The sequence below is a fragment of the Mauremys mutica genome, chromosome 13 (genome assembly GCF_020497125.1).
Source record: "Mauremys mutica isolate MM-2020 ecotype Southern chromosome 13, ASM2049712v1, whole genome shotgun sequence".
Classification (NCBI taxonomy): domain Eukaryota; kingdom Metazoa; phylum Chordata; order Testudines; family Geoemydidae; genus Mauremys; species Mauremys mutica.
The window spans coordinates 52,781,504-52,802,998 of NC_059084.1; the positions used below are offsets into that span (position 1 = coordinate 52,781,504).

Below are 21,495 nucleotides of genomic sequence, written 5' to 3' on the forward strand. Positions count from 1 at the left end.
GCTCAAGTAACAATTTGTCCCTTCATGTCAAAAGCTGTAACTTTGCCTACAGCTGAATTGCCTGTCCAGTACAAGGGCTGGTCAGGAAGATGGACTTTTGCTGTCTATGACAATTATCCCATCCCCATGCTACTGGGGCAAGACTTGGCCAACCATGTGAAGCTGGCCAAGAGGGGGGGAGTGGTCAAATCCATGCTGACTGTTATTTATCACCTTATTGTCTTCTTGGTGTTTGCAAATTGATTCCTTAATTATTTGCTCCATTATCTTACCTGGTACAGAAGTTAAGCTGACTGGTCTGTAATTGCCTGGATTGCACTTGTTTCCCTTTTATAGATAGGCACTATATGAGCTCTTTTCCAGTCTTCCAGAATCTCCCCTCTCTTCCATGACTTTTCAAAGATAATAGCTAATGGCTCAAATATCTCCTCAGTCAGTTCCTTGAGTATTCTAGGATGTGTTTCATCAGGCCCCGGTGACTTGAAGACATCTAATTTGGCTAAGTAAATTTTAACTTGTTCTTTCCCTTTTTAGCCTCTGAACCTATCCCATTTTCACTGGCATTCTCTATGGCAACCTTCTTGGTGAAAACCAAAGCAAAGAAGTATTAAGCACTTCTGCCATTTCCAAATTTTCTGTTATTGTTTTTTCCCTCTTCATTGAGTAATGGGCCTACCCTGTCCTTGGTCTTCCTCTTGGTTCTGCTGTATTTGTGGAACGTTTTCTTGTTACCCTTTATATCTCTAGCTAGTTTGATCTCGTTTTGTGCCTTGGACTTTCTAATTTTGCCCCTACATACATGTTATTTGTTTATACATATCCTTGTAATTTGACCTTGTTTCCAATCTTTGTAGGACTTTTTTTGTTTGTTTGTTCTGTTTCTGGCACGGTTCACCTCTATTCTCGAGGCCTGCTCCTTCTGAAGCATGAGGGATAACCTGGCACACGCCTACCTTGAATGTGCCAAGTTGCAGCCTGTAGATGACTGGACTCGCCCCTATAGTGCCTCCTGCTGGTGATGTCTGGGAATTAGCTCATTGCCTGCCAGGAGCACCCTCTGCAGGCTGGTGATCCACCTGTCCTCTGGCCCCTGTGTCCCTCCCTGGACCCAGTGCCCTTTTCCATGGGGTGCTGCCCCCTGGCAATAACATCTCTGTCTTAGGGTCTCCCCTCCTCGGGGAACCCCCACCCACTATTCCCACCTCACCTCAGTAACAGGCTACTGCCAGTCATTGTCTACCCCGCGCCCTGGGGCAGACTGCAGTATCAGCCTACTCATCACTGGCAAGGAGGGTTTGGACCTGCTGCCTCTGCCTACCTGTGGGATGCCCTCTGCAACCCCAGTACTCATTGGCATTCTGCTAGGCCGCAGCCTGGGGCTTTCTAGGCTGGAGCTCCCCAGCTCCTCTGCCTTTTCCCAGCCCTACTCCATTCAGGTACCTTGTGTCCAGCTCCCTGCAGCCAGGCCCATCTCCCTCTACAGACAGAGAGAGGCTCTGTCTGCCCCTGGCTTCTCTGCCTTTATGGGGCCAGCTGAGTCTGTTTGGAGCATGGCCCCAGCTGCAGCCACTTCCCCCAATCAACCCAGCCTAAAAGCTGCTTTTTCCAGCCACAGCCCCCTTCCAGGGCTGGTTTTAACCCTTCAGGGCAGGAGTGGGGGATCACCCCGCTACACAGCCCCTCTTCTGGCTCCTCCAGAACCTCTTGCTGAGGTTCTGGCTGCACTTTTATCCCCCACCCCATTTATTTTTGCACACCCTGGCTGTGGTCCCACAAAGTCACGAGACCTCCTGGTCAACCTCCTCCTGGCTCTGGCCAAAGTCACCATCTATAACACCAGGAGGATGATGCTGGATGAGGGGGGTCTCTGCGACTGTGGGTGCCAATTCTTTGGAATCTAAAGGTTTATTCATAAAAGGAAAAAGATACAGATGAGAGCTAGAATTGATTAAATTGAATAAATTACATCCAGTGATGGCAAAGTTATTGGTTTAGGCTTGTAGCAGTGATGGAATAAACTCCAAGTTCAAATCAAGCCTCTGGAACATCCACAGCTGGGATGGGTCATTCAGTCTTTTGTTCAGAGCTTCAGTTTGTAGCAAAGTCTCTCCAGAGGCAAGAAACAGGACTGAAGACAAGATGGAGATGAGGTAGCAGTCTTTTATAGTCTATTCCAGGTGTAAGGATGCCTCTTTGTTCTTACTGTGGAAAATTTCATCAAGATGGAGCCTGGAGTCACATGGACAAGTCACATGTTCATGCATCACTCAGTTCTTTACAGGCCGACATCATTGTTTACATGTTAGTTTGAACGTTCCCAGGAAAGCTCCGATTTCGAATGATGTCTCCCAAACTCCATTGTCCATTAAGCGTTTCTTGATTGGGCACTTACTGAGAATAGTTCCTTCTCAAGAAGCCGACCAAATGCTTCGCTGAGGTGACTTTGAATCAAAACATATTAACATTGAAGTACATAGCCAATATTCATAACTTCAACTACAAAAAATGATACACACAGACAGCCAGCATAATCATAACCTCTCCATAGACACCGTACATAGCAACCTTTGTACAATATTTGCTGCATATATATAATACTGGTTGCAACAATGATCTATATGTTCACAGGTTATGTCAGTAATGTCACAGCAGGCAAATGATTTTGCATTTCAGAAATTTCCCTTCTTCCATCTGGCTTTCCCCTCTTCCCTCCACTTGCCCTTTTGTTTGTGGTTTGAGCAGTAGAGTGGGACACAGGGGAGCTGACTTCAGGCTGGGCATTTCCAAAGCTACCTAAAGAAGTGAGGTCCCCAATGCCCTTTGGAATTCAATGGGAACTGGGTACCTAACTCCCTTAGGCTCCTTTGAAAACCTGTATTACTAGCAATGCCACAAACTCAAAGTGTGACTGGAACAGAGGGAGTGCTCTAATGAATCAGACATGTCCATCCAATCAACACTGGCCAATACAAAATGCTTGGAAAAAAGGTGCAAAACAGATCCTAGTAGTTAAGGAATAACCTATCCACAAGGTAATTTTCTTCTAAACCCTGGTGAATAAGAGGATGGCTTGTTCACACGGAACAGCAGAGACCATGCACAATTCACTCATTCTTAATTTAACTCCTTATTCCAGCCACAAACCACAGCCAGCATTGGCTTCCTACCACTCATGGTTGCTGTGCCTATAAATTCATTTAATGCTTGTGAGGTGCTGAGATATTAGTGTGATGGAGGCCATGGGAGATTCTAAACAGAAAGTTCACTTTGGACTTAATGACCAGACTTTTAATTTGGAACATCTACTGTCCAACTAACAAACAAAAAAATCACTACAAACGTGTACTAAATTATGAGGACTTCTTATACACTGAGTAGCAACTTACACATTGAGTAGCTTCAATGAACATAACAGGCCCAACTCTCCTCATTCAATCATAAGAACAGCCACACTGGCTGAGACCAAAGATCCATCTAGCCCAGTATCCCGTCTTCCCACAGTGACCAATGCCAGATGCCCCAGTAGGAAACTCAGTTTTATTTCTCTCCTGGCGTTCTGCTCTCTTTTTTTCTTTTCCTGTGGTGTATGTTGTCTTGGGTGTGAATGAAGTTCTTCAAGATGGAATTTTCAGGGGAGGGTTCAAGGAATTGATACATTAAGGGCTAAGCTTACCAGGGGACACGGCTGTTATACAGCTGTTGCACTTGCTATAAGTAATTAAGGACTCATTAGAGCAGGGACTTGAGTCTCCTCCTGACCCCTGGGCTGTAGAGTGATTCGCTTTCCTGCTCTCTCTGGGCCAGAACATCAGGGCCGCGGGGGTTGGGGGGGGCAAGTGGGGCAATTTGCCCCGGGCCCAGCAGGGGCCCCCACAAGAGCTTTTCAGGGCCCCTGGAGTGGGTCCTTCACTCACTCCGGGAGCCCCGGAAAACTCTCATGGGGCCTGGTCCCCCAGAGCTTCTTCCCCGGTCTTCGCAGGCAGGGGGTCCTTCGCACGGTCCTCCGGGACCCGCAGCAAGGGCCCCCCCTCCGCCAAATTACAGCCGAAGGGACCCGCCGTTGCACTGCAGCGCAGTCTTTGGCGGTAATTTGGCGGCTGGGAGCCAGGGGCGGCTCTAGGATTTGCGCCGCCCCAAGCAGGGCGGTATGCCGTGGGGGGCAGTCTGGCGGTTGCCGGTCCTGTGGCTCCGGTGAACCTCCCACAGGCATGCCTGCGGATACTCCACCGGAGCCGCGGGACCAGCGGACCTTCCGCAGGCACGTCTGCGGGAGGTCCACCGGAGCCGCCCTCCCGCGGGATGCCGCCCCAAGCGCGCGCTTGGCTCGCTGGGGTCTGGAGCTGGCCCTGCTGGGATCCCCCGCCGTGGGTCTTCGGGGCACTTGGGCGGCGGGTCCCGGAGCGGAAGGAGTCCCGCCACCAAATTACTGCCAAAGGGGGGCCCCCCACCAGCAAAGACCCCAGTCCCCAGAATCCTCTGGGTGGCCCAGCAGCACATATCCCCAGCCAGAGACCTAGGGGATTTCGGTGCCAGCTTTGAGGGTCTCGGAGGCATGTCTGATTTGGGCACATAAGGCGGCAGGTAGGTGCTGAATTCACCTTGTGGATCGAGCCCTGAACACACATCGAAAGCCCCTGGTAGGTCACTGTCCAGCGCCCGTAGGCTCCTTCCAGAATTCAGACCTGCCTGCCCGGGCTGCGGTTTTCTAGCGCGCCCGAGGGGTTATAATAGGCATGAAGTGTCCGTATCTCGAGGACAGCCTGGAAACCCTCCGCCTGGCTGTTAGAGGGGGGTTAAAAACCGTGTTTTCATTCATTCACTTGAATATCGGTTCTCTCAGCCGGGGATGGGGGGAGGTGGAGGGGTGGGGGGAGGGAGAGGAAAGGCGGGGAGGAGCGGAGTGAGGGGCACACAGTGAACTGGGGACAAGGGGAAGTTGCGGGCTGGTCTCTGCTAACAGGGCGGTTAGTCCATGTCTGTGTCTGTGTGGGGGAGTCACAGGCCTGGTCTACACTACACGTTTAAACCGGTTTTAGGAGAGTTAAACCGATTTAACGCCACACCCATCCACACTAAGAGGCCTTTTATATCGATATAAAGGGCTCTTTAAACCGGTTTCTGTACTCCTCCCTAACGAGAGGAGTAGTGCTAATATTGGTATTACCATATCGGATTAGGGTTAGTGTGGCCGCAAATCGATGGTATTGGCCTCCGGGTGGTATCCCACAGTGCACCACTGACCGGTTTGGACAGCAATCTGAACTCGGATGCAGTGGCCAGATAGACAGGAAAAGCCCCGCAAACTTTTGAATATCATTTCCTGTTTGCCCAGTGTGGAGCTCCGATCAGCACAGGTGGCGATGCAGTCTGAAATCAAAATCCAAAAAGAGCTCGAGCATGGACCATACGGATGTGATCGCTGTATGGGCAGGCAAATCTGTTCTATCAGTGCTCCATTACAGAAGATGAAATTCCAAAGCATTTTTTAAAAAACTCCAGACAGACGCCACAGCAGGGACTCAGCACGCTGCTGCGTGACAAATGTAACGGAAAGCCAAAGAATCAAATGGATGCTCATGGAGGGAGGGAGTGGGGACTGAGGACTCAAGCTATCCCACAGTTCCTGCAGTCTCCAAAAAGCATTTGCATTCTTGGCTGAGCTCCAAATGCCTGTAGGGTCAAACACTGTGTCCGCGGTGGTTCAGGGCATAGCTTGTCAATTACCCCCCGCGCCCACCCCCAGAAGTAAAAGGGAAAAAAATCCTCTCTTGACTCTTTTAAATGTCACCCTATGTTTACTGAATGCTGCTGATAGACGCGATGCTGCAGCAGTCAACACCAGCATCCTCATTCCCATATTGCTGATGGTGCAATATGACTGATATCCAGCATCATCATCAGCCTTTTGGCAGATGGTGCAGTGCAAAAGGACTGGTATCTGTCATCGTCAGCCCGTGAGTGCTCCTGGCTGGCCTCCAGTGAGGTCGGCCGGGGGCGCCTGGGTAAAAAACTCCTGATTATTCCTGGTAGATGGTGCAGTATGACTGATAACCATCTTCATCATAGCAACAGGGGGCTGAGCTCCATCAGTCCCTGCCCTTCATGTGTAAAGAAAAGATTCTGTTTTGCCTGGACTATCATAGCAGCGGGATGCTGGGCTCCTCTCCCCCACACTGCTTAATGTCCTATCTGGACTATCATAGCAGCTGGAGGCTGCCTTCCCCTCATTTTATCTCACTAACAAGTCACTGATTCTTATTCCTGCATTCTTTATTACTTCATCACACAAATGGGGGGACACTGCAATGGTAGCCCAGGAAGGCTGGGGGAGAAGGGAATCAACAGGTGGGGTTGTTGCAGGGTCACCCCCTGTGAATAGCATACAGCTCATCATTTCTGCGGGATCTGACACGGAGCAGCTGTGCTCTCTGGTTCTGTGATACACTGGTTCTCTAGTACACTTGCCCCATATTCTAGGCAGGATTATTCTATTTTTATATACCAAAAAGGAGGGATTGACTCAGGGAATCATTCCCATTTTTGTCTTTTGCACCCCTGGCTGATCTCAGCCAGGGGTACTTATGACAGCAGCAGACGGTGCAGTGCAAAAGGACTGGTAACCATCATCTCATTGCCAATTTATGGTATGGTAGATGGTACAGTATGGCTGGTAACCATCTCTGCTGTCATGCAAAAGCAAAAGCATGCTGCTGTGTAGCACTGCTGAATCGCCTCTGTCAGCGGCATCTAGTACACATACGGTGACAGTCACAAAAGGCAAAACAGGCTCCATGGTTGCCACGCTATGGCGTCTGCCAGGGAAATCCAGGCAAAAAGGGCACGAAATGATTGTCTGCCTTTGCTTTCCCGGAGGAAGGAATGATTGATGACATTTACCCAGAACCACCCATGACAATGATTTTTGCCCCATCAGGCACTGGGATCTCAATCCAGAATTCCAAGGGGCGGGGGAGACTGCGGGAACTATGGGATAGCTACGGAATAGCTACCCACAGTGCAACGCTCCAGAAATCGATGCTAGCCTCGGACCATGGACGCACACCACCGATTTAATGTGTTTAGTGTGGCCGCGCACACTCGATTTTATACAATCTGTTTTACTAAACCGGTTTATGTAAATTCGGAATAATCCCGTAGTGTAGACGTACCCACAGACAGGCAGCTGCGGACAGGAGTTTTCTCGCTCACGGTCTCTGCGCTGCGAGCTGTAGAACTGCAGCGCCCCCCAGCGGAGAGTTTGTGCTTAGCCAGCGAGGGCAGGTTTCTGTCTGAGCTCGGCCCGGCTTCCCGCACTGTGTTTATGTATCTCGCACAATAATAGCGGGCGGTGTCCTCGGGCTTCAGGCCGGTCATGTCCAAATGCAGCAGGTTGTTGGAATCGTCCCTGGAGATGGTGAATCGGCCTTTCACTGAGTCTGCGTAGTAATAGTGGTTCCATAAATTCCAATGAATACTTGAGACCCACTCCAGCCCCTTCCCGGGAGCATGCCGGACCCACATCATCCTGTAGTCCCCAACTTTGAACCCGGAGGCTTTGCAGGAGAGGCGGAGAGAGTCTCCGGGCTTTTTCACACCCCCTCCGGACTCCACCAGCTGCACCTGGGACCGGACACCTGGGAATAGAGAGATATTATACAGCGCATTGATATTCAGAGCAATAATAGACTGTTCCCCTGCCCCGCAATGGTGAGAGGGGCTGAAATTACCTTCCAAAGCTGCTGCAAGGAACAGTACATGGAGCCAGAGCCTCATTGTCCCGGGCGCAGGAGGGGAAAATTCTCAGGGACTGGCTGGTCACTGCACAGACCCAGGGGCTGCGGATTGTGTCACCGGGTGCAGCCTGGGCAGAGAACGGAGCAGATTTAAACAGGAAACTGCCACCCTGATTTGCATATATCCCTCCTCATAAAACACGCAAATGCCTTCCGTGGGTGCTCTCATTAGTTGCCCTCCGGTTTTGAGAGAAGGACGTGGGAGGGGGAGTTGTAGTGCCCTGACCCAAATCCCATTGAAATCAAAGGAGCCTCAGGGAGCTGGGTTTGGGGTAATTGATTTTGGAACCTAAATCCTAAGCACTGTCTCTGGGATTTAGGCTGCAAAATTTAAGACTTCTAAAAAATGGATTTAGGCTCCTGAGTCATTGAAACTTACCCCTTTGTCCAATGGGAATTGTATTTCTCTATTTAATATTCGCTAATTGATGTGACAGGCACAGATACTAGGTGAGGGCTTTAAAACACCTGTTCTAGATTAAATAAATCATGTGGCAATAGTGGCTATTGACAAGCACCTGGATTTAGCAGCTGTTTCTATTTCAGCTGTTCAGCTCTTACAACAAAGATCTATGGGTATGCCCGTTAGCTAGATAATGTTTCTAATCACACACTGAGGGCCTTCACAACTCTCCCTTTTCAACCCCAAACGCAGCTGGCTTGGAACTAAGCCAATACAGGGGCACCGAGAATAGTAACTGCTTCTGCCCATGTTGTTTGGGGCAGGTGAGAACCCTTCCCCATCAATGATTTCCCTGTAATCTGTGCTGCCAGCAGGGCTCTCTAGGGTTTGCCCCGATGCCTCTTTCTTGGCCTCTCAGAGCACAGGACTGACCCTGTCTCTGTGTCTCCAGCGGGTGCTCTGGGTGCATGAAGGGAGGACGGAGAAGACCAGCGGCACGGGGTTCACATACGGAGTAAAGGCGAATATCTCTTTACAAGCTTTACACGGTTTTTAACATTTGATCATTTTAGATGTGGCTTCAGGTGTCACTGTAATACTTTTGTCTCTTTTCTGCCTTGGTCTAAGACGTCACTAATAACATTTGCTTTGCGTTGTTTAGATTAAACTGATTTAGGGGGAAAACCAATATACAAGTGTGGAGAGGTGCAGAGGAACATTCCCCTGTGGTCCGATTCTCTGTAACTGCCCCTTGCAATGTTTGTGCAGCTGGTGTTTACCGCTGGAGGAGTAGGAGAATGGACTAGTTTGCTGCCTGTTCTCATCCACTGTGACAATCCCCATCTTCCGACAGAAGCCTCCTTTGTGCATTTGTTAAATATTTAAATAACTAGCCGTCTGCTTTTCCCCGCGGCTGCCCTGGCCTTGGCAGCGGGATAGGGTCGGGGGAGTGGGGAATTTGGTCAATGCTGCCTCATTATTTCCCTTCAAAGCGCTCCTAAAACCCTCCTCTGCCATGAAGTATAGAAAAATACTTTACTGTTAGGCGGTTCTTTTGCTAAGGTCACTGCCCATAACGCTGATCAATGTTGTCTTATTGGTTCCTTGTCCCCGTCCCCCTCCCCATGTGTCTCTCTCTTACATTGAGTTCCTAAGCTGCCTGGGGCTCTGGCCGTTTGATGTTTGTGCAGCGCCTCGCACCCTAGAGCTCCCGTCCATGACTATAGCTCCTAGGGGACATCATACAAAATAATAATTGACTTCAGTTGGAGCAGTAGGAGGAGCTACTCCCTCGTGCCGGAGAGAAGCAAATAAAATACAGCTACTAGTTAGTGCTTAACTGTTTTCCTTTCCCAGCCTGTGAGTGAGGCCAGGGAAGACAAGGCGCAGGAGAGACATCCTGTCCCCTTCCGCACCCGTGTGTTTCAAGGATTGTGTCAGTCTTGGTGGTGCAGCGAGAGGAGGGAGAAGAGCCGGTCTGCTGCGGTGTGTAGCTCCGGAGCGCCACCTGCTGGGGGATTTTTCATTGAATTGACACCACGGGAGGGTTTTTTCCTGAGCTCAGACTCAGACCGGCTTCCCCTCCTTGTGTCTCTCGCACAGTAAGGCCTGGTGTACACTCAGGGGCGGCTCTAGGAATCTGGCCGCCCCAAGCACGGCGGCATGCCGCAGGGGGCGCGCTGCCGCGGGGCTCCGGGGGACCTCTTGCAGACGTGCCTGCGGACGGTCCCGTGGTCCCGTGGCTCCGGTGGAGCATCCGCAGGCATGACTGCGGAAGGTCTGCCGGAGCCGCCTGCTGCCCTCCACGCAAAATGCCGCCCCACACGCGCGCTTGGCGCGCTGGGGTCTGGAGCCGGCCCTGTGTACACTACGAGTTTGTCGAATTTAGCCGTGTTAAATCGAATTAACCCTTAACCCATTCACACAACGAAGCCATTTTTGTCGACATCAAGGGCTCTTAAAATTGATTTCTGTACTCCTCCCTGACGAGGGGAGTAGCACTGAAATAGACATTGCCGGTTCGAATTAGGGTTCGTGTGGCCGCAATTTGATGCTATTGGCCTCTGGGAGCTATCGCACAGTGCACCATTGTGACCGCTCTGGACAGCGATCTGAACTCAAATGCACTGGCCAGGTAGACAGGAAAAGCATGCAGTCCCAGAATCAAAAAAGAGCTCCAGCATGGACCGTACGGGAGATACTGAATCTGATCTCTGTATGGGGAGATGAATCTGTTCTATCAGAACTCTGTTCCAAAAGACGAAATGCCAAAGCATTTGAAAAAATCTCCAAGGCCATGATGGACAGAGGCCACAACAGGGACTCAACACAGTGCTGCGTGAAACTTAAGGAGCTGAGACAAGTGTACCAGAAAGCCAAAGAATCAAATGGATGCTCACGGAGGGAGGGGTGACTGACGACTGTGGCTATCCCACAGTTTCCACACTCTCCGAAAACCATTTGAATTCTGGACTGAGCAACCAAAACCTGAAGAGTCAAAAACATTGTCGCGGGTGGTTCAGGGTATATGTCATCAGCCCCCCCATGAAAGCAAAGGGAAAAAAAGTCATTTTTTTACTTTTTTCAATGTCACTGTATGTCTACTGGATGCTGCTGGCAGACGCGGTGCTGCAGCGCTACGCAGCAGCATCCTCTTGCCTTGCCGATGGCAGATGGTACAGTAGGACTGGTATCCGTTGTCATCGTCCCGTGGGTGCTCCTGGCTGGCCTTGGTGAGGTCAGCCGGGGGCACATGGGCAAAAATGGGAATGACTCCAGGTCATTCTCTTCTTTAAGTTTTGTCTAATGGAGATTCAGTCCTGCCTGGAATATGATACCAGCTGGAGGCTTCTGCCTCAGGCTGCTCTCCCCAGTCAGCAGTACCACACGGTCGCGCCTACCCCAGCCTACCCCTTGCTACCAAGGCTCATAATCAGATACTTAGACCTCTTCATTTTGCTGCAAATAAAAAAATTAAGCTGCCGTTTAGAACTGTCCCCCAACATACATGTCCTGGGACATTTTGTATTTTACCAGTGTCAACCAAAGGCCCACACACAAATGGAGATTCAGTCCTGCCTGTGTGTCTATCCTAGTGATTGTCACAGATTCCCATTTTCAGCTATAGGCTGAGCAAGTGCAGAATGGTGGTTCACTCTACTTCACTGTAAGCCAACCGCCCTCCCCTTCCCGCTTTGATCTCTGCTTGCAGAGGCAATAAAGTCAGTGCTGTTTCAAATTCATGCATTCTTTATTAATTCATCACACAAATGGGGCGATAACTGCCATGGTAGCCCAGGAGGGGTGGGGGAGGAGGGAAGCAATGGATGGCGTTGTTGCAGGGGCACCTCCTAGAATGGCATGCAACTCATTTCTGCGGGATGTCTGGGACTCTGACCTGGAGTGGCTGTTTGCTTCTCTGATTCTTTAGTAGGCTTGCCTGATATTCTAGGCAGGACTGACTCTCCATTAGACAAAACTTAACGAAGGGAACGACCTGGGGAGTCATTCCCCTTTTTGTCCAGGCGCCCCCGGCCAACCTCACTGAGGCCAGCCAGGAACACCCATGACAGCAGCAGATGGTACAGTGTGACTGGTAACCGTCATTGTCAACTTGCAAAGGAGCAGATGGTACAGTAGGGCTGGTAACCGTCTTTGCTACTTGCAAAGGCAAGGGGATGCTGTTGTGTAGCGCTGCAGTACCGCGTCTGTCAGTAGCATCCAGTAGACATACGATAACAGTGAAAAAAGGCTAAACGGGCTCCATGGTTGCCATGCTGTGGCATCTTCCCCGGGCAATCCAGGGAAAAGGGAGCAAAATGATTGTCTACCATTGCTTTTATGAAGGGAGGCTTGACTGACAATATTTACCCATAACCACCCGCAACAAATTTTTGAGCCCATCAGGCATTGGGATCTCAACCCAGAATTCCAATGGGTGGAGGAGACTGCGGGAACTATGGGATAACTATGGGATAGCTACCCACAGTGCAACGCTCCAGAAATCGACGCTAGCCTCAGTACATGGACACACACCACCGAATTAATGTGCTTAGTGTGGCTGCGTGCACTCGACTTTATACAATCTGTTTTTAAAAAACGGTTTCTGTAAAATCGGAATAATCCCGTAGTGTAGACATACCCTAATACACCACGGTGTCCTCTGCTTTCAGGCTGGTCCTGTGTAAATAGAGACTGGAGCTGTCCTTGGAGGCTGCGAATCGCCCCTGATTGCCAGCGAGTAGCTGTTGCCGGAAAATGTGTAATAGTAGATCAGCCACTCCAGCCCCTTTCCCCAGAGCCTATCAGACCCAGTTCATACAATAGCTGCTGAGGTCATCTACTCCAACCCCCTGCTCAAAGAAGGGCCAATCCCCAACTAAATTATCCCAGCCAGGATGACCTCCTGAGGTCCTTTCCAACCCTGATATTCTATGAAAGTTGCTCACGGTACATGTGAGTTTAGTGGATTCTCCAGGTTTCTTAATTTCCAGGCTGGACTGGGTCAGAACAATCTGTGCCTGGGCCCCTGGAGAGAAAGAAAATGGGTTGTTAAAAGTAATGTTTAAAAACAATTAAATTAGAGAGACAGCTACAATAGAGGGAAGGAGATGCATCGATCTCTAGATAGATATTGGTCTAACAAATCCCTCACATGACTCCACTGATCTCACTGCATCTGTAATTTTCACTCCATGCATCTGAAAAAGTGGGGGTTTTACCCACAAAAGCTTATGCCCAAATAAATCTATTAGTCTTCAAGGTGCCACCAGACTCCTTGCTGTTTTTGTGGATACAGACTAACACAGCTACCCCCGATACTGATCTCACTGTCTTTCCACACAGGATGACTTGTACAGGGGATTTTCTAAAGCACTCACATTTAGGAGCACAAGCACTATTGACTTAGAGTGTTCCCGGGTAACTTTGGAACTTCTGGAGGGAAAAAAAACCAATAACCTTTAGCTCCTGAACTCCAGCTATACTTCAGATCAACGAGTGAATCCCAAAACAGACAAACCCACATGAGAGGACACTCAGGAAAATGCAGAGTTTCAGTGGACACCGCATGGTGATGGGATAGGAGCGCAGCCCAGTAAGTCCCTGAGCCTGTGGCTGAGATGTCGGAGTCGGTGTTTAAGTAGGAAGGCAGATCTTGCAGGTTTGCATATTCCGGGGAGAACCGGGCGGGTTAGAAATAAAAAGGTCTGAACTCAGCCAGCGGCGCAGGCCAGGTGAGGCTGTGAGGGTCGGGTTATGACCTGATATAGTAGAGAAGAGACCAGAACCTCCAGCTGGCGAATGGGATGATGTGAAAACAGAACAGGAAGAAGGGTTCCCTACCAGCAGCCTTAGGATATGTCCTGGACATCCTACAAGACATCTGGAAGTGATACTTTCTTACTACCTGTTCCCAGAGCCCCCTCTGCACCCCAAACACCTCATCCCAGAGCCCACACCCCCAGCCAGAGCCCTCACCTCCTCATGCACCTACCCTCCTGCCTCAACCCACACACACATTGACCCCGCCCCCAGTTTTTGCCCCACCCTAGAGGGCCCCACAAAATCACATAGCTCCAGGCCCCCAGAAGAGTTAATCTAGCTCTGCCCTCTAGCTGGGGTTTACCTCCCTTGGACTTCTGGGGCCCAAAGGGGCTGTTTCCGCTCTGTACCTGCAGGGTTCCCTCCTAGTACCTGAGAGCATTACTACTGTTCCTGCTCTCCAGCAGCATATCCTCTTCTCACCACTTCTGGCCTGCTACTGAACTGACTGAAGGGGAGGCTTTTTAACCAGTTCCAGCAGTCCTTGATTGCTTCCAGGTGTCCCATTCAAGCTAATTATCTCAACTGGTTCTAGCAGGTCCTTGATTGCCTCCAGGTGTCTTAATTAACCTGGCATAGACCTTGTTTGGTTACTAGGGAAATGGGGACTTGTTTAACGTGGGGCTAATGTACCCGCTGTTTGCAACTTTCTTGTAGCCATCTTGCCTGATCTTGTCACAGTAGGTAGTCGTGAATTACCTCAGGCCACACCCCAGAGCAATGGGTCAGAACTCAGCGAGCCGGACTCCTAGCACAGGGCTCTAGCCAATAGATCACGGTGCCGCCTCGGGCAGTCTGTTATGGTAAGGCCACAAGATTAATTGTTAAGGGTGAAGTTGACCCTATGCAGGGGGCTCATCCCATGGCCTGTTTAACCCCAGGGTCTCATTTTGAGGGCTGCCTTGGGACTCTTGCAATGTGCAGGCAGTGGCAGAGGGCTGAATTTCATGCAGAGAGATGTGCTAGTGAGAGGCAGGGGCTGCTCCAGGCAGCAGCACCCCAAGCGCGTGCCTGGGGCGGCAAGCCATGGGGGGTGCTCTGCCAGTCGCCATGAGGGCGGCAGGCGGGTTGCCTTCAGTGGCATGCCTGCTGAGGGTCCGCTGGTCCCATGGCTTCAGAGGACCTCCCGCAGGTGTGCCGCCGAATCCGCGGGACTGGGGACCTCCTGCAGGCAAGCCGCCAAAGGCAGCCTGCCTGCCATGCTTCGGGTGGCAAAATACCTAGAGCCACCCCTGGTGAGAGGAGTCCTTTGCCCCAGAGGTTACTGTAGGAGAGGAAGCTGGGAAGCAAGCACTGTGTTTCTCATGCACAGTAGTAGGTAGCCGTGTCTGCAGCTGTCAGTCCGTCTATCTTTAGCCTGGCAGTGGAGCCGCTGGTGGAGGGGGTGACCCGTCCTTTGAATTCGTTAGCGGTGATGGTGGTGAAACCTGTTCTGAAGGCTGTGACCCAGACCAGACCTTTCCCAGGGGCCTGACGGACCCAGTGGAGATGATGGTCATTGATGTTATACCCAGACACGACACAGTCCAGGGTAATGGAACTCCCTGGCTCTGCACGGGCAGAACTTGGCTGGGTTAACATAACCACAGCCATGGAGACTGTTAAAGAAACACTCGCGTTGGAACTGGCCTATCCCATCACACCAGTGAGCCAGCTAATCTCCGACAGACCCTTCAGAGGAAGGTGCAAGACACCTTGGAAGTGGCAGTTACAAAATAAACCTGCCAGAGATTGGTGTAAGCACAAAAGCATTGACCCACTGATGTCATCAAGCCCTTGGAAACATGAAAAACCCCAACCTTAGAAGAGGCTGCACCTCGCTGCTCACCTGACAAGATGCACCAGGCCACAACTCAAAGACAACGTAGCCACAGCATGACCGCTGCTGACCTTTGGTTTAGCACAATGGGTTGGTGTCAAATATTCCCGCTGACTAACAAGGCACATATCATCCTATGGTTTGATATCCCTCAAGGCAGGCAAATCATTTTGCATTTCAGAAATTTCCTTTCTCCAATCTGTCTTCCTTCTCCCTCCCTCTGCCCTCCCCCCCACCCCCTGTTGCTTGGGGTTAAAGCCTGGAACTTGGCCTTTGGAGATTTGACTTCGGTCAGGAAGCTTGAAAAGTGCTTAATGGACAGATGCCCAAATCTCATTAAAATTCAGTCACAGATGGGTTATCTAAAATCTCCTTATACTCCTCTGAAACCTCCAGCCCTTACACAAGAACATATATAAGAATGACCCTACTTGTTCAGACCAAAGGTCCATCCACCCCAGTATCCTGTCTGCCGACAGTGGCCAGTGCCAGGTGATCACTGAGTGATCCACCGCCGTTGCCCATTCCCAGCTTCTGACAAACAGAGACTAGGGACACCATCCCTGCCCATCCTGGCTAACAGCCACTGATGGTTCTGTCCTCCGTGAACTTATCTAGTTCTTTTTTAAACCCTGTTATGGTCTTGGCCTTCACAACATCCTCTGGTAAGGAGTTCCACAGGCTGACCGGGTGTTGTGTGAAAAAATACTTCCTTTATTTGTTTTAAACCTGCTGCCAATTATTTCATTGAGTGACCCCTAGTTCTTGTGGTATGAAAAGGAGTAAATAACACTTCTTTATGTACTTTTTTCCACACCAGTCATGATTTCATAGAACTCTATCATATCCCTCCAGTCATCTCCTTTCCAAGCTGAAAAGAAAGAACACACAGAGTGTCTTTGTCCTTTGTTCAAACATATTAGTGTAAGATATAAAAGTATCAAAAAGTCAAACCCAAAGTTCTATTGCACACAAGCCTATATACTAACACCTACTACTTGTTTTCCTTATACCTCTTTCATCTTCATCTCTCTCTGACTAGTGAACACCATTACTGTTAGTCAGAAATGTAACTCTGTGATTTAGCACCTCGCCCAACGTAAATATGTCCCCCAAGTCTGCCAATTGCCCACGAGTCATCCTGTCTCCTTTCAAGGGTGAAAGAGTCACTTCTTCATACCAAAAAATAGCATGCTTTGGCTAAGGAAACATTTGTCATCTGCAGAACAGCAAAACATCTGTGATAGGTTGTGATGTGAACTGAACAGTGTATGGGTGTCTCTGTCTGACCTATTTTCCATAACTGTCTGAGAGAGAGAGGAAAATTGGTGTTTGTCCAGCAGAGGGGGCGATTGGCCTGTACAAAACACTTAAACAGATGTCAAAAAGAAAAAAAAAGTCTCTTCTCCATTCCGGTTCTACAGAGATGACAACGCCAGTGATGAAGGAGCAAAAAATATTGTTCCAGACTCTCAGCTGAGTTAAACAGACACCGCTCCATAACATGCTGATCTGCACCATTGACTCCAGTGGAGCTATGGCCACAAACATGGCATAGCCATTGAAAAAAGAATCGGTCCCACAAAATCTCTGTCAAAAAGTTATAAACATGGGTATCTGTGGCGGGGCGACAACTCACCAGCGCCGCGCCTCCAGCTGGTCATCACCCTGCTACAGTATCCCTAAAAGACATATAAACAGGGGTATTTTCTGAAGATCTTACAATGAGAATGATACTTTACATCCACTTGAAGACTGGCAACAAAAAACACAGCTCTATTGTCTAAAGACACACACAGAAAACATGTGTTCTCCAAAGACTGATGGTTTTTAAGGCCAAGAGGGTAATCTAGTCTGACCTCTTGCATAACACTGACTATAGAATGTCACTCAACATTTTCTGCATCAAGCTGATAACTTCTGTGTGAGCTACACAGCATAACTTTGAGAGACACATGTAGTCTTTTAAGACTTCAAATGATGGAGAGTCCATGTGACACAGTAGGGAGCGGGGTGGATTGACTTGGGAATGTTGTCTAGTTTTACTGGGGCTGTCTGCATTGGGGATGGGATATGGGGGATGACTTTATTTGAGGGACATACCTGAGCCTGTAACCTGAGGCAGGATGGGTGTGGGGCCAGGTGACACCTTTGCCCTGGAAATGGGACAAAGGCCAGAGGAGAAGCTGGGGGAGGGGAGGGGAGGGAGTCGGTGGGGGGGGTTCTTTCAGTTTGGGGCTGGCTGGGAAGATGCAGGGAACCCCAAGTCTGGGGTTTAAGTGCCTTGCCCCCCAGAGGAACCTGACTGAGTGGTCCTGGTTGTACCTACAAGCCCTGCTTGGGACTGTGTTCCTGTCGTCTAATAAACCTTCTGTTTTAGTAGCTGTCTGAGAGTCACAGTGAATCACAGGAGTGAGTGCAGGGCCCTGACTCCCCTACACTCCGTGACAGCCCATCGTTCCCAACCACCCCTGTGCACTCCAATTGATGTCACCACTAGTGTCCAAATTTTCAAAAGTGACTGGGGATTTTGGATGCTTCACTCTTTGGGTGCCCCACGGGAAATGCCTAAAAAGGAGCCTGATTTTCAGAATGTGCTAAGCCTTTGCCCCCTTTAAGGTGCCTAAATTTGGCATCTAAAAATTGGGACACCCCAGAATCACTATACAAATGTAGACCGAGGGCAGAACTTGGCCCACTGAACCCTAACCCCAAAACACTGGCAACTTGTTGGCCTTCCACATTATCAAAATACGTCACTCTGCACCAGCAGGAGATTAGCATATGTACCTCAGGCCAGGAACCCAGTCCTAAGAGCAGACACGGCTTATTATGTTACTGTATTCCTTCCCCGCCCCTCCCTCCCCCGAAATACCAGCCCACAGAAAATGTCAGAACTGCGTAAAGAATTGCAGGCCACATCCTCTGCTGATTAGAACTGACTGATTTAACCACAGCTGAAATTCTTTCTCTGAGCTTTTCCCCTATTCTGCTTATGAAATCTATCACCATATTGGCTGCCTCAGAGTTCACTCACAGCACACTTTAAAACATGGCAACTGCATGCACCCAGCTACTGTGACTTCCTTTGTCAATTGCCCTCCTGAATCCACAGCTGTCTTTCAGAAGTATTCAGGCCAACTGAAAGTCAGTTGGGTGACTTCTTCCATTCTGACTGATGGCTGAAAAAATAACTCAAACCCATGTGTTAATGAAACTTTTACTGGTATTATTAAGTAAGTATTGCTTTTCTTTTTTTTCTTTCTTTCTTTTCTTATCTTCTAGCTATTTATTTCTCTCCCTTTCTTTCCTATGAATGCTAGTTAAGGAAGAAGTTCATTAGAGAGACAAAGTGGCTGAGGTAATATATTGTATTAGATCAACTTCTGCTGGAGAGAGGGACAAGCTTTCAAGCCACACTCCATACAAAGAAGCTACTGTATTTTTCAGTGAGTTCACACCTTCTGTTGGTTGTAGCAATGTGGCAGTTAGGCTGCCTTCTTCAGACATCATTGCTGTGTGAAGGTGGCATTTATTCCGTATAACTAAGCAGTTCCTTGTAACTCATGTTTTCTTTCTTGATATTCACAGGCAAAGGTGTTCTGTGCAATCAGATAACACAGACACCCTCAGCTCTTACGGCGGAGATGGGGAACCAAGCAAAAATATTTTGCAATTATGCTACTACCTATTCAAATCCTGATTTGTACTGGTACCGTCAGCTCTCTGACAACACCTTGCAGTTCATTCTATACAGGGATAACTCCCGGTCCCAGGATGCTGAATTTACCAAGGGACGCTTTGCTGTGGAGCGGGATTTAGCAGCAAAAACCTTCCACTTGGTTATATCACCCGTGGGAAGTGAGGATGCCGCTTCCTATTACTGTGCCATCAGAGCCACGATGACGCAGCCCGACTGCAGCGCTGTACAAAAACTTCCCGGAAAGGCCCTTCCTGTGCAGTACATCTCCTACACCCGCACATTTCAATGGGCGTTACACGCCTAAATGCCTTTGAAACTCGAGCGCTAAGTGGCTTGCCCAAGGTCTCACACAGGAAGTCTGTGACAGAACAGGGACTTTCACTAAGGCTTCCCAGTCCTAGGTGAGAGTCCTAACCATTGGGCCATCCTGTCTTCACACACAGTTTGCAGGCGGTTTTGTACCTCTGTCACTAGATGCCAGCAGAGCTAAAGCAACACAACCCTCTTCCGAGCATGCAGTTATATCAGGGTAAAGATGCTTTTGTCAGTATAGGTTATTCCCATAAATCTAGCAAGAGAGGAACAAACCCCGTCTGTTGCCCAGCCCTTAGAATTCAGCCTATATCATGAAGAAGGAAGGTTTCTATTCCTTCCAAAGCTCTTGTTCAAGCTATAATCTTTGTTATGGTAACGCTGGGTGTTCTCGTTATCCATTTAAATACCCAGAGCTTTTTTCAGTCCTGCTAATTTCTTGACCTCAGTGAAATCTTGTGGCAAGGAGTTCCACAGGCCGATTGTGCACTGTGTGCCAAAGTGTTTCCTAGTGAAACCTCCAGAGGCCACAGATTTTCACCCAGCTATTCCTGCAGTGGAAGGGAATGTTCTAATAAATAAGTGAAAAATAATAAACCAAGGCTGAGATACCTAAAAGGGCTCTCTCAGGGCATCCAACCTTTATTCGCTACCCTAAGGGAATTGCCTTTAACACGCCATAAGCAATTGTATAAATAGGGTCTGTTGCAGGGTGCTGGGCAGAGGGTTGCTGGTTCAGCCCTGTGTCACACCAGCTCCCATTTAGGGGAATACGTTAGAGCTGCTGGAGGTAACCTGGCCCTAATTGGGGAGGCAGAGACAGCTGCAGCCTAATTAGCCTGGGGCTGTAAAAAGCCTCAGAGGCAGGCGGCCAAGGGAGGCTCAGAAAGAAGGAGCAGGCAGGGGCTGGAAGCAGAGAGGTAGCTCTTCCCCGCAGCCGGTGAAGGGCCAACTGTATCTGGTGAAACGGTGGTGGGAACAAGCCCGTGAATACACTGCTCCAGAGGTGACTAGCCCCAGGGTCTCAGGGTGACCTGGGGAAACTAGCAGAGGCAGGAGCCGGGGCGGGGGTGCCCCGCTCTGCTACAGCATCTTCCATGAGATGGTCGATGAGCCAACATGCTCTGGGTCTCAGTTTTCTTTTTCAAAACTGGCTGCTCCAGCACCCTGTGTCACCTACTAGTTTTCTGCTGCTCCGCACCCCCTATTGCCGCCCTGGGGTCAGCACTGACTCTGGAGGACCCCCCCTCACTGAGCCCCCCACATCCTCCCCTGCAGCCGGGCACCCCCAGCTCGATGGGACTGACATCTGTCACACGCTTTCTCTGCTCGCTCCCAGGAGAGGGTTGTGTCTGCGGCGCAGCGCTGCTCTGGGAGGGCTTTGTGGGGAGCGGGGTATTTGGAAACTGTCTCATTCCAGAGCTGCAGGCTCCTTTCGGTATCCTGGGCCATAAGCCCCATGGAGCTAACGACCGAGACCTTGAACTTGACCCTGCCCCATAGCTCACCCTACAGCCCAGCACCGCTCAGCTTTGCATTGGGGTCAGGCCTGATGCAGAGCCAGCATCAGGAAAACACCCCATCAAAGACGGCGGCGGTTACAATGTTTTTCTGAGATGAGCGAGAGGCTGATGTTTTGCATGGCGTGACTAGCTGAGCGGCTGTCACCGCAGCATCCGGCCTCGTTTGGGCGCCTGCTAGTAACTGACATAGCACAGGGGAAAGAGGGTGGGGGATGGGGATATATTTTGACTACAAATAAACCTCTGGCCTAGGTTGCTGTAGCAACTGTATCATCCTGCAAACCACCAAGTTATTTCCTCCCAGTGCCTTCCTGTTAGCAGTGAACAGAAAAAAACAACAAATGTTCCCTTCTGAACTTTGTATTTTCAATCTCTCTATCCCCACGCACACCCATCTCTGTCTCTATCTCTGCCTACCTAGACCCCATCTCTCTCACACACACTATCCCCATACACACCCGTGTGCGTGCACCCACATGGATTTTTGTGTGCATCTGTGTCTCTTTTTGTAGGATGGAAGAATATCCAGAGTATTTTGGTTGGAATTTTCAAAGGGACCTAAGGAGTTAGATGCCCAAATCTTAATGAAAGCTAGGGGGTGGGGGGTGCGCCTTACTCTT

The 21,495-nt window shown here is 49.7% G+C and overlaps 1 gene segment (V, D, J or C); it reads right to left on the reverse strand.

Moving 5' to 3' along the window:
- Positions 1-9,039, reverse strand: part of LOC123347716 — a 46,719-nt gene extending 37,680 nt beyond the window's left edge. The window contains 2 exon segments of the C gene segment in view: positions 7,170-7,436; positions 8,976-9,039. Of these exon segments, the coding sequence occupies positions 7,170-7,436; positions 8,976-9,039 (331 nt within the window).
- Between the last annotated feature and the right edge of the window lie 12,456 nt (positions 9,040-21,495).